Consider the following 12025-nt stretch of genomic DNA (forward strand, 5'->3'; position numbering starts at 1 on the left):
CTCTCTCTCTCTCTCTCTCTCTCTCTCTCACACACACACACACACACACACACACACACACACACACACACACACACACACGTCAGGGAACAGATAGACATAGCCAAGGTGGACACCTGATCCCTCCATCCCCCATCTCACTGAAACTCTCCCAAAGCACTGATAAGGATGTCTGTCCTGGGGCTCAGGCTGCTGAGGGTCTGAACTTGTTCCTCCTAAGTTCACTGCCAAGGAATTTGGAGGTTTAAATTACCCTGGAAACTGGGCCTGGCTGTTGCAGGTACTGGAGAGCCTGATACAGCAGGATTACAAATTCAAGGCCAGCCTGGGCTACAGCTCTATCTCAAAATAAAAATTCTAAAGAACTGTGGATAGAGCTCAGCTTAGGTAGTGTTACCTAGGCCTGGGTTCAGTCTCCAGTACTTCAAAAATGGGTGAATGTAAGCTGGGCAGTGGTGGCACATGCCTTTAATTCCAGGACTTGAAGGCAGAGGCAGGCAGATTTCTGAGTCTGAGGCCAGCCTGGTCTACAGAGTGAGTTCTAGGACAGCCAGGGCTACACAGAGAAACCCTGTCTCAAAAAACAAAAACAAAAAACCAAACCAAACAGAACAAAAAGAATGGGTGAACGAAATCCCCCTGGAATTTAGAAGTAAAAATTGATTAGGAATACAGTGAACCCCTTCAACAATAGAGCCAGGCTCAGGAATCCTGGAATCATAAGAAACTCACTCTCATCCTTTCATGGAGCAGTCTTGGGGCTTGGGGGCTCTGTCTCCAAGAGGCTGGACCAAGTAGCAAGCTGGTAAATTAGGACCAGTACAATGTATCTGCCCTGTATGTCAAACAGCAGTCCAGTGACTAGCCTATGAGCTCTTGGCCAGCCAGCAACAGCTCAGAAGCTGTGCATTCAGTACAAACCACAGGCCCTGAGCTGGAGAAGGTCAGGTATTCTTCTGTTATACAGAATCCCATGGGCAGGGAATCCCTGGGCCTGTGGCTGTTACTCCATGGCCTGCACGTGTTGCCATTTATTGTGCAATTCTGGATTCCACGTGCGTGCATCACCTTTGGGGGCCTATTGCTGAACCTACCCTGAGCATCCTACAGGCAGAGAACCCAAGCACAGGGCGAATCACCTGCCATACTTCCTCAGGAATCAAACTGATGAATGATGTCAGGAGCCCTGAGCCTGGCAAAGCCCTATATAGTTGGGTAGGGGTTATTCTCATAGAGGTGACAGACAGTCCTGACAGTGAAGGAAAGGAGCAGCCATGACCCTGAGAGAAGATGAAGCCTTGGGTGAATGAAAGTGGGTACCAGCTGCCTTGGGAGAACCAAGACTTTGGCTTCTAATGGTCTACTTGGGTTTGAAAAAAAACCAAAGGATGGCCACTAACATTCTAAAACCTTGAACCTAAACCATTGCTAGAGACTTAGAAGCCAGAGACCTGCCATGTAAATGCTTTACCACTAAATCCAATCCCAGCCCCAGAGCAGGGTCTTCTGCAATGGAACTGATGGCCTCTGCCTACCTTGAACATAGCCCTGGGCCTTCTGGTAAAGGGCTGACGACACCTCTTCCACCAGACATCATAATGTCAGGAGGAAATGGCCTTCAGGCTGGTCTTCAGTCAACAGGCCAGTTCAAGCTTTGCCACCATTCCTACTTGATACTCTCCCTTCTGTCTGCTTCCAACCCCTGCTGGCCTTGGATGCTGGAACAGAGGGGTCCCGTTGGGAGGGAGCGCAGGAAGAGCCCAGGACCTCACTACCTTGGCCATGGGCCTTGCTCACATAGACAGGAAGGTGTGTCCGGCTCTGGCCCTGAGTGGAAACAGCTCTCCCCGCAGCTCTTGGTCTCTCTGCACTCCCAGGACCCTGTGGGACGAGGCCGTATGGACCCTCTGGGAAGAAGCATCCTGTGCAGTGGGCCTCCTCTCCTTCATGAATGAGTCTCTTGCCTATAAACCAGGACTTCAGAGTTGGTTTCCTGGATTGAGCACAGGATGCCCATGTGTGCACGCTCATGTGGAAGCCAGAAATCAAATACAGACGCCATTCCTAAGTAGCCACTCCTTGTCTAGACAGAGTCTCTCACATCAGGCTTGCTGATGGGGCAAGGCTGGCTGGTCGGTGAGCCCCAGGGATCGACCCGCTTGTGCCTCCCCAGTGTTTGGATTACAAACCTATGCTACAGTGTCTGTCCTTTTTATACTGGTTCTGGGAATTAAATTCAGGACCTCAGGATCATATGCCGATTACTTTACTGACTAAGCCATTTCCTGGCCCAAGTGTGTGTTTTTTAAACACAATGCCCATAGCATACTCTATCTGGGAGCATGCCTGTGTGTCTCACTTTAAAAACGTTAACTTTACATTTTTATAGTAAATTTTCCCCTCACTGCTTCAGTAAGGTCCTCTAGTGGGCAGGTGAGGCCCAAGCCCTGTCTCCTCTCCTTCTGTATGTCCCCAACTGAACAGCTGATGCTCTGTATTCAGCTGAGAATGTATGAAGCTCTGGGTGTCCCACCTGTCCACCCCTCACATCTCCCCACGCAGAGCAATCTAAACCCCAGCCCACAGACAACAGCATAGAACACCAGCCCCCAACCTTGTTCAGATTTATTTATTGAAAAATTAAAGTCATAAGCTCTGTATATAAATACACTGACATTGCTGGTCGCCTGCAAGGCCTCTGGGATAGGCTGGGGGTGCAAAGGGAAGCTGGGGCCTTTGGGGGGGCTCCCCTGAAGCACAGGAAGGGAAATAAATAAATAAATACCATAGGGGCACGGAGCCAGGAGGAAGGGGGTGCGACTGGTGTGAACAGGCGTGCTGGCGGCTCATTTGTGGCACTGAAGGTCCCCCTGGCAGGAAGCAGTCTATGAACTCTCCTGTGTCCTCACAACCAAAGGCCTAGGCATCTGGGGTGGCAGCACCCCTCTCCAGCCTAGAGAAATGTACTCTGCCTTCCTTCTCTTCACCTAATGTAGTTTTATTGAGCCCCTACTGTGTTTCTGGCACACAGGTTTGAACCTGACTTTCTGCTTGCCTTGTCTGGCCCTCTTCTTCTCCTAGTCTGGGCCAGGGGACCAGGCAGGGTGTATGTGTCAGGGTGGGGTGGGGGACTCTGCCTGTGACCCCCGCTGATAGCCCTGACCTTGGCCCCACCCCTAGAGCATCACGTTGAACTCAGTGACCAGAAAGTCGATGTAGTCTCTCTCCTTGGTCTTGAAGGCCTCGGCGATGATTCGGGCGGCCTCTCTGTGCTCCTTACCCCGAAGCGTCTGCCCATTCACTTCGAGAATTACGTGGCCCACCTTGAGCTGTCCGCAGTTATGGGCAGAACCTCCTCGCTGCGCAGGGAGACACAAGCAAGGGTCATGTGGGCACCTGGTTTTCACCGCCCACTAAACAACTGGATGCCGCCAGTCTTGAGGCCACAGTCCTGGCAAAGTCGGGGCTGTGCAGAGTAAAAGGAAGCAACTTTCCAAGTTCTAGGCTAGGATGGTGTGGAGGCGGGGAAACCATTGGTGTTAGCCTGCCCGGGCAGCCCGACACATCAAGGGGCTTGTCATTCAAGAGGGTCCCTGTGTCTGTCTCCAGGTCTGTGTCACCTCAGGGAAGGCACATCTTAAGGATGCAGAGGAAGAGCGCTTTAACACAGGGAGACATACACAAGGGGACAAACCTGAATTGTGACGATCCTGGGCAGAGGCTGGCGTGTGTTGGCACCGCCCTCAATGGCGATGCCCAGTGTGGCTGCACTTTTCCTCACACGGACCAGGGTGGACGTTGGCTCCAGCAGGCCGGGCTGCAGGTGGGAGAAGGGTGGCCTTGATGCTTCTCAGAGGAGGGCAGTTGAAGCCTCAAATATGACACCTCAGACTGCCTGCGCTACCATGCTACACTAGAGTAGAGAACAGCCACCAGTGCTTGCCACCCAGGAGCAGGACAAAGTGAGGCTCTATGATTCCTAGCACAGGGACCCTTCCGGATGAGCCCTTCCCGCAACGCATCCTATGGGTCGCATGCCAAGTGTCTCCTGATTCCCATGCCCGTCCATCCTCCACCAGGGCCCTGTGTGCAGTCCCGACTCACAGGTTTGTTGGCACCCTCCGCGGTCCTCTCTGTCCGGGGCAGCTCTTTGCCATTCTTGTTCTTAGCGGATGCTGTCTGTCTGCCTCGGCCTGAGGTGCTGGCCTCCGTCTCCCCAGCATCCACGCCACTGTCCTCGCTCAGAGTCTGCCCACTGTCTGAGAGCTGAGAGAGTGTGGAGGCTGCTGGGGACACATGAGGAGACAACAGCTGTCATGGAGGGCAACATGGGGGAGGTGATGAAGCTGGGGGAGAGGTGAATGGCTGTGACAATTGACCATGCAAAGATGGAGGGAAGGATGAAGGGATACAGGGGCTGGAGGGTAGGGGATATTCCCTGCAACTTTCCCCATCTCTTGACATCCTGACCTGCCAACAGGGCTTGGCCCAATGGTCATTACTCCCAGGACTTCTGCCCAGACCCCCCAGGCACTGGCATAAATATGAAAATAGAGGTTAATGGGCCAGCTCAGCTCCCAGAAAAAAGAAAAGCATGAAAGGTCTGCCACCCTTTTTGTGACTACCCTGCTGTGAGCTGAGTGGTGGACACACAGATCCTGTTCCCCAGTCAGCAAAGCTGCTTCATTTTGTGTGTGGCCACTGGACCCTGAGCTGGGGTCTCTTGCTTAAGAATGTGCACTGTGGCCCGTGGTGTTTTGGGTAGTAACACTGTGCAAGCCTGGGTGAGGGATGAATCCTCTCAGAGCTGCCTGCCCTTGTTCTAATCCCAGAGAGTGATGCAGACGCAGGGTTGTCACAGAGACGACTGTGCAGGGAGGAGCAGTGTGGGGCTGTGCCAAGCTGTGAGAATTCACTTGGGAAATGAAGAGTAACAGAATGCTGGCCTAGGGCTGATGGCAAGACTCCATCATGAGTTAAGTACGAGCAAGGAGTCTAGTCATTACTGGCTCCCAGCATGCTCCGTCTACAGAGGTCTGCTTGGTCTTTTCACACATGCCAGCTTTTCCTTGGGGTGGGGACATAGTGTTGAGCATCTGTGAGTATGGCCTCGAGTCCCTGCTTGCCCTTTCCTGGGCTATTTAGGCTTCCTAGGCTTTTCCAGGCTACCTAACGTAAGGTACCACTTCAACCACAAGATGGCAGCAGAGCCCAGCTAACTTGCTGGACAGCCAGCACTTCCTCCTACCCTCACTGAGCATCCCTTAGAAAACAGGGGGCCCCAGCCTGGGGCTTTGTTGCACTCTGAATTCTACACACCATTCAGAGGTCCAGTGACTAGGATCACCACAGCCCTGGCATTCAGCGCCTACTCTCTGCCAGACTGGGTGGTCAGGGGCAACAATGCTCTCGCCAGGCAGTCTTCCAGAGGAGGCTGATGGATGCAGAGTGCAGGGGCAGGAGGCCCTTAACTCCATCCCCACACAAACTCCCACTCAGCGACCGACCTGGCAGTACTGCCTCTGTCTAGCCCACATGACATGGGAAGGTGCCACTCATTCAGGCAATAAATGATCGTCAGGGGCAGTGGTGAGATTCAAACTCAAGTCTTGGCTCCAGGCTATTGTCAGTCTGACCCTGAGCTAGACCTCATGTAGGCTAGCAGACCATCCTGCAGCACCCAGCCCAGGCCATCACAACAGGAAGAGTGACTCTAGAGACTGGAGACCCCTCCCTGTGTCCCAGAGCTGGACAACCATACTCACTGCGAGTCTGGGGCAGAGCCCGCACTTCATTCACATCAGGCTCACTGTCCGGACGGTGCACCTCCACCAGAACAAAGTGCTGGTTTGCACCCACGGCGTCAGGGTGTTCAGAGGGTGATGGTGGTGGAAGACAGGCCCCAGCTCCTGAGGTCTCTGCAGGAGGGCTCTTCAGGTGAGGTGGGGACTGGACTCGAGGGAAGGGGCCGATGGGGTGCTGGTTAACCAGGGCCAGGTGAGTGTCCAGCGGCTTTCTGGAACTGGGGTTGGCATGGGAGATGGAGGCGTAAATGGGGGAGGAGGGAGAGTCCTGTGCTGAGGAAGGTCCTGGAGTGGGTGCAGTCCCTGGCGGCGGGCTGCGGTTCCGTGGTGCTGAGAAGACAATGCCTGAGTGGGTAGCAGAAGACAGAGGTGCGGGGTCCTCCCTCCCTGGCTTCCGTGGCTGGCCAAGCAAGCAGTCATGACCTTGAGCCAGGGGTGGTGGGGGAGGAGGTGGCTTGATACCGGGCAGATCTTCTGAGGGGGATTTGACATCATCCTGCCAAAAGACCCAACAAGAGTAGAAGTCAGAGCCCATAGTGGATGGAGAGGGACAGCGAGTGGTGCTGGACCCGGCAAAGACTGAGTCCCTGCTCCTCAGCTCCTGGCCACACTGCTTTGAATAATGCAACGCTCAGTGGAAAACTGTTCCCTGCATCTCAGCAGCTGAGAAGCGCCAGGATCTCGGCAGGTGTCTCTGGGGACCCACTCGATTCCTTGGGGAATTGAAGTTCTTGGCATCAGCAGGGGCTCATCACAAGTGACAAGACTTAATTAGCCACGGGGTGGGACAGGAGGAGGCAGGGTGGCCATGGACATGGTGCATCTCCGAGCGTAGTGGACCCACTAGAAGGTTTAAGCAGGGATGAGAACAGCAGCGTGCATGATGTGCCAGCAGGGTGCCTGAGGTGCAGGGTGCCCTATGCGCAGAAGTGGATCACAGCCACCAGCTCCTGGGAGCTCCTTAGGCCAGTGTCCACACTTGGAAAGCTCTGACAGCCACAGAGAGACTGTCTCCATGCTTTGACTAAACCACTTGACTTCTTCTGGCCCCTACCTGTGAGCAAGGTGCAGGGTTTTCACGTTACAGATGGGAAAACACAGTCACAGAGGGTCCAAGAAGCTTGCCCAGGGCCACACAGGCAACAGAGCAGGCTATCAGCTAGGTTGGTGGGGTCTCAGCAGAGACTCTATCCTCCCACCCACCCCACATCCCCTCTCTGTGGCTATCCCCGAGAAGAGCCCAGGGGTCCATGAGCAAAGAAGAGAGTGCAGCAAAGCAGGGCCTTACCACAGACACATCCGGGAGAGCGTTGGTGCTGCCCTGGGTGGTCTCACCGGTTCCTTCCAGGTCTAATGTATTCTAGAAACAGGTGGACAAGCAACAAGCTGAGCAGGCAAGAGCAGAGCTCATCTGTTTTCCTGGACCTGGAATCTAGGACCTTATGACACCTTCCGATGGCTGAGGCAACCCTGACACACCCGTCTGTGGATATTTTTCTCACCCAGTCAAAGCGGTACAGTGACATTTTCTGTTAGTCACTTCTAAGTAAATTTTTTTTTTTTTGGTTTTTCGAGACAGGGTTTCTCTGTACTGCTTGTGGACGTTGTACATCGTGGTGCGCACTAGGCTCCGCACCACGATGTACAACGTCCACAAGCAGACTTCTAAGTAAATTTTTTTTTTTTTGGTTTTTCGAGACAGGGTTTCTCTGTATAGCTCTGGCTGTCCTGGAACTCACTTTGTAGACCAGGCTGGCCTCGAACTCAGAAATCCACCTGCCTCTGCCTCCCGAGTGCTGGGATTAAAGGCGTGCGCCACCACCGCCCGGCCCGTAAATTTTTTTTTTATTATTATTTTCTTGAGACAGGATCTCATATGCTGTTCTCACTTTAAACTTGCTGTGTAGCCTAGGATGACCTCGAATTGATTCTCCTTTTGTCTACCTTACAGAGCAATGGAATTAGAGGCGTGTGCCAATTCATTCAGTGTATATGATGCTGGGAACTGAACACAAGTCTTTACATAAATCAACAACAACAACAACAACAACAACAACACTCTATTAACTGAGCTACGCTCCAAGCCAGGAAGTTGATTTTTCTTTGGGACTTCCTGATCGTTTTCAGGCCTTCATTGAGCGAGTTACCTGGAGATGCTTGGGATATCTTAGGTTTGAGCTTTAACAGACGCAGCTCTCTCAAATCTAGTGGCAGACAGAATGCTGGGGGTGGGGCACACAGAACAAAAGAGGTGTGTATAAGGGTGCTGTTCCACGTGCATCCCATCTTTAAAACTATCCATGTCTTCCTCCCTTCATCCTGTGTGTTAGACAGAGCAGTCAGGGGAGGGAGAGAGGCACGCATAGAGATTATTTAGGGCATCACATGGCTAACAGCATCTAATACACTGGGGGAGCAGCCACCAAGGAAGACTTCCTAGATTGGGCAGGGCTGGACAGGGCCTGACTGTGGGCAGGGAGCCATGTTTCTGACACTGGGAACTGTGTGTGCATAACCAGGGAAGAACACAGAGACTGCCTGAGGACTTTCTGTCAGCTCTTGATTATGCCTGGACTTGGGCCTGAGGGCAGTGGGGCTGCCTCGGAGATGAGGTCAAGTTTGCTTTCCACAAAGAAAATTCATTTTGCTCACAACATCTCCTCCTGCCAAGCACACACGCACTGTAGGCACTGGGGCCAGCCCTTCTTACTCTCGCCTTTGCTATGGTTTGATTGCAGGAAGCTCTGCTGGCTTCCAGGCTACCTCCCTGCATGGGCAGGCCTATCTGAGCAGCCCACCACTCCCCTTGATCTACTCTCCTCCCTCATTCCACCCTGCTCACCACCCAGCAGCCAAACAGTCCTTGGAAAAGAATTCAAGGAATGTTCATCCCCACCTCAGGCAAAGCCCAAACTCACATGATTGCTGGTCCTTTCTTGCTCCCATACCTGCCGCCCCAGGGCCTTTGCACTAGCTGTCCTGGCACCTGCACCATTCGGGATTCACTTCCATCTCTCCTTTAGTTCTCAGTGCCGGAGGCCTCCCAGACCAGCTCTGTCTACATAGGCACCGTACATACTATCAGCTGTCTACCCTGACCCCATTCCACTTTTCTGTACACAGGTCACAGTGTGGCTTTATTATCTCTTGTTCCTGCTGGATATAAACTCAGACAGGACTTGGACTACTGTGCCTGCTGTGCTCAGTTCCGTGGCATCTACACGGTAAATGAATGAGTCTTTATGAATGAAAGGATTGCTTGCTTTAGCTGCTGGAAGCAGAGGCTGAGCAAGCTGAACATTGATGAGGGAGGTGCCGTGTTCTTTGCAGAGGCCAGTAATGACAGCAGCAAGGGGGAAACACGAGTTGAAGGCAGGAGGCCCAGACTTTACTGCCCTGAGGCAGAGCTTCCTGTAATATGGATTCCTTTCTCAGAAGCTTGGGTAACAAGGGGCCATGTTTACAAAAGCCAGTGATGAAGCCACATGCAGCACTGAGTCTTCTTGGGCCACCCCTGAGCTTCTTGAGCTCACATCCTTGTTACTTCTCCAGGATGATGACATGCTACCTGCCTCAGGGCCTTTGCACAAGCTCTTGAGCTCTGCCTCTTATGGCTGTGTGACAACAGGCAAGTCATAGAACCTCTCTGTAAAAACGGGTAGCCCACCAGGTCATACTGCTGACCTAGTAGCCCTAGGTGGCTCTTCCTACAGGCCCTGGCACTGTACTTTGGAAGCCTAGGAAGTCTTGCAAACTGCCCTCACAGTGAAGAGACTGCAAAATGTACCTTGGCCTCTAGGTGACCAGTTTCTCAGAGGGAAAGATCATGGAGTCTTCCCATAATCCCTTGCCAACTGCCATCAGCACAGTGCTCCCTGGAAATATCCAAGATGGGTGGGCATCAGAGAGACCCTCTTCAGATGAGGTGAGGAACAAGGCCAGCTTGTCCATGCAGGTCCTTTTTAGGGTTCCTGTCAAGCTCTGGCCTCAGCAGGAAATGCAGAATCTATGTGTAGTGTCTACTCCAAGGACAAAAGAAGCTTCTGCCATAGGCAGGCATGGTCAGTGTTATCTGCTACAGGGGATGCTGGGAGTCAGGGTGAGGCTCAGACGACTGCAATTAGGTGAACCTGTCCTGTTCTGGACATCAGGAACCCGGAGCATCATTCAGCAAACACTGACCGTGATTTAGGAAGAGAGGTGAGAAGAGTTTGAGGGTCATGAAAGGCCAGGTTGAATCTAGGTGCCTGGCTCTTCTCCATCCCTTAGCGTATGCACTTTTCCCTATCATCTGTCACCTCTCCTGTGACTATAGATCGTAGAGGAGTGTGATAGGTCCAAGGTGGCATGACCATTGTTCTGGCTAATTTTCTAACAACTTAGCACAGGCTAGCATCATCTGATTAGGAGGGAATGTCAAGTGAGAAGATGCCTCCATAAAATGGGACTGTAGGCAAGCCTGTGGAGTAATGTTCTTAATTAGTGATTGATGGGGGAGGGACAGCCCACTGTTGGTGGTACCATACTTAGGCTGGTGGTCTCAGGTTCTATAAGAAAGGAGGTCAAGCCATGTGAGCAAGTCAGTAAGCAGCACCCCCCTAACACACACACACACACACACACACACACACACACACAGCTTTTGTATTAGCTCCTGCCTTCATATTCTGCCCTGTTTGAGTTCCTGTCAGTGATGGGCTATGGGTGTGGAAGCTCAAGCCAAATAAAGCCTTTCCTTCCCACCTTGCTTTTGATTATGGTGTTTCATCACAATAACAGTGACCCAAACCAAGACAGCCATTCTCTAGTAACTTGGGCAACTAAGCCAGGTCTGTGTCATAGCACCCTGGAATTGTACAGAGTCCTGGTGTTTCAGGTGGGAGAGAAGTGGAGTGTATAGGAGGCAGCTGGTCAGAGCACAGTGCAGGCTCCATCTGCCAGATCCAGACACTCTGGAGCCCCAAGTCCCCAAGTCATGTTCCTTGTACATCTGAAATAGCCAGGCCAAGAACTAGGGCAGTGCCAGCAGAACTCCAAGAGCAGGCTTCCAGGTCTGAGGCCACAGTGCATCCCAGCCCCAGCTGCCTGCTGCTTTCCCTAAGCCCCAAAAGGGCTGACACATGATGAACCCCCTTCTGTTCTACAGCCTAGCCTGAGGCTCAGAGAGGGTAGGTCACTTGTGCAAGGTCACCCTTCAGGGTTGGGTGACCCATTCAAGACAAGAGGTCTTTAAGACCCTATCCCTGTCCTCTACTCCACCCGCCTCATAACTGTGGGGGTGCAGAGCTGTCCTTCTCTTATATTTGAGATGGTCCAAAAAGGGTCCTGGATCTCATACTTGGGGTAATGGATGAGGGGGAGGGGGAGAGGAAAATGAGCATTCTTTGCCCTGTCTCCCACTCAGGTACAGGGTGGGGAGGTAATGTCGGGTTTGGATACTATCAAAGGCCAGGTGCAGCTCAGGTGCCCAGAGCCACCTCAGCAAAATAAGGTTCCTCCCCACAGCACTCTGCCCTCCCCGGTTCTGCCTCCTGCTCCTTGCTTACATAAAGGTGCTATTTTCAGCTTTGTTCTCTCAGCTTTGTTACTCCCAAGTCAGGCCACTCCCTCCCCCTCCCCCTCCCCCATCACAAAATGCACCTAAGGTTTGAGCTGGATGGCCCATTTCCCATTCTGTCTGTATATGGGGAAACTGAGGCACTGAGTTACAAAAGCTTCCAGAAGGCCACTGGTGTGTGTGTGTGTGTGTGTGTGTGTGTGTGTGTGTGTGTGTGTGTAGGCATTAGAGTTCTGCATGACAGAAGGAGAAAGGGGAAGAGAAGAGACCTTGTAGGGAGAAGTATGAATAAGATGGGAAGAGGTTCTAAACAAGAGACAGTGGGGGGAAGGCAGACAGCTCAGCAAAGGGAAAACCAGAGGCACAGAGAGAAGAAAAGCAAGACTGTAGCATGAGCAGGCGTGGTTTGAAAAGAGCTTGTCCCCTCAGGAGAGGTGGAGAATGGTGGGGTAAGTATCAAGACAGAAGACCTGGCATTGCTTGGGGCAGTGATTTCTTCACTCAAAGCTGGCAACTGGCACCTACTGTGACTGACTATTCACGAGTCCCCATCCCATCGCCCCAAGACCAGGAGAGCAAAGGGTTCTCTTGGAAGGAAGGGCGCAGTCACCTCTCAGGGCAGAGTCACATTACAACCCAGCAGGGATGCTGCCGGCCTGACCAG

The 12025-nt window shown here is 52.6% G+C and overlaps 1 protein-coding gene across 3 annotated transcripts in view; it reads right to left on the reverse strand.

Moving 5' to 3' along the window:
- Nucleotides 1–2611: 2611 nt before the first annotated feature.
- Whrn (whirlin) overlaps nt 2612–12025 on the reverse strand; it is an 85307-nt gene continuing 75893 nt past the window's right edge. For 2 of the 3 annotated variants that reach the window (XM_021159522.1, XM_021159520.1), the window contains 5 exons: nt 7093–7164; nt 5766–6300; nt 4105–4286; nt 3695–3817; nt 2612–3359 (listed from right to left, as the gene is read on the reverse strand). In XM_021159522.1, the coding sequence (XP_021015181.1) occupies nt 3177–3359; nt 3695–3817; nt 4105–4286; nt 5766–6300; nt 7093–7164 (1095 nt within the window). In that variant the 3' untranslated portion in view covers nt 2612–3176. The remainder of the gene's footprint in view (nt 3360–3694; nt 3818–4104; nt 4287–5765; nt 6301–7092; nt 7165–12025) is intronic. The other variant, XM_021159523.1, reaches the window with a different exon arrangement.

The sequence above is a fragment of the Mus caroli genome, chromosome 4 (assembly GCF_900094665.2).
Source record: "Mus caroli chromosome 4, CAROLI_EIJ_v1.1, whole genome shotgun sequence".
Lineage (NCBI taxonomy): Eukaryota > Metazoa > Chordata > Mammalia > Rodentia > Muridae > Mus > Mus caroli.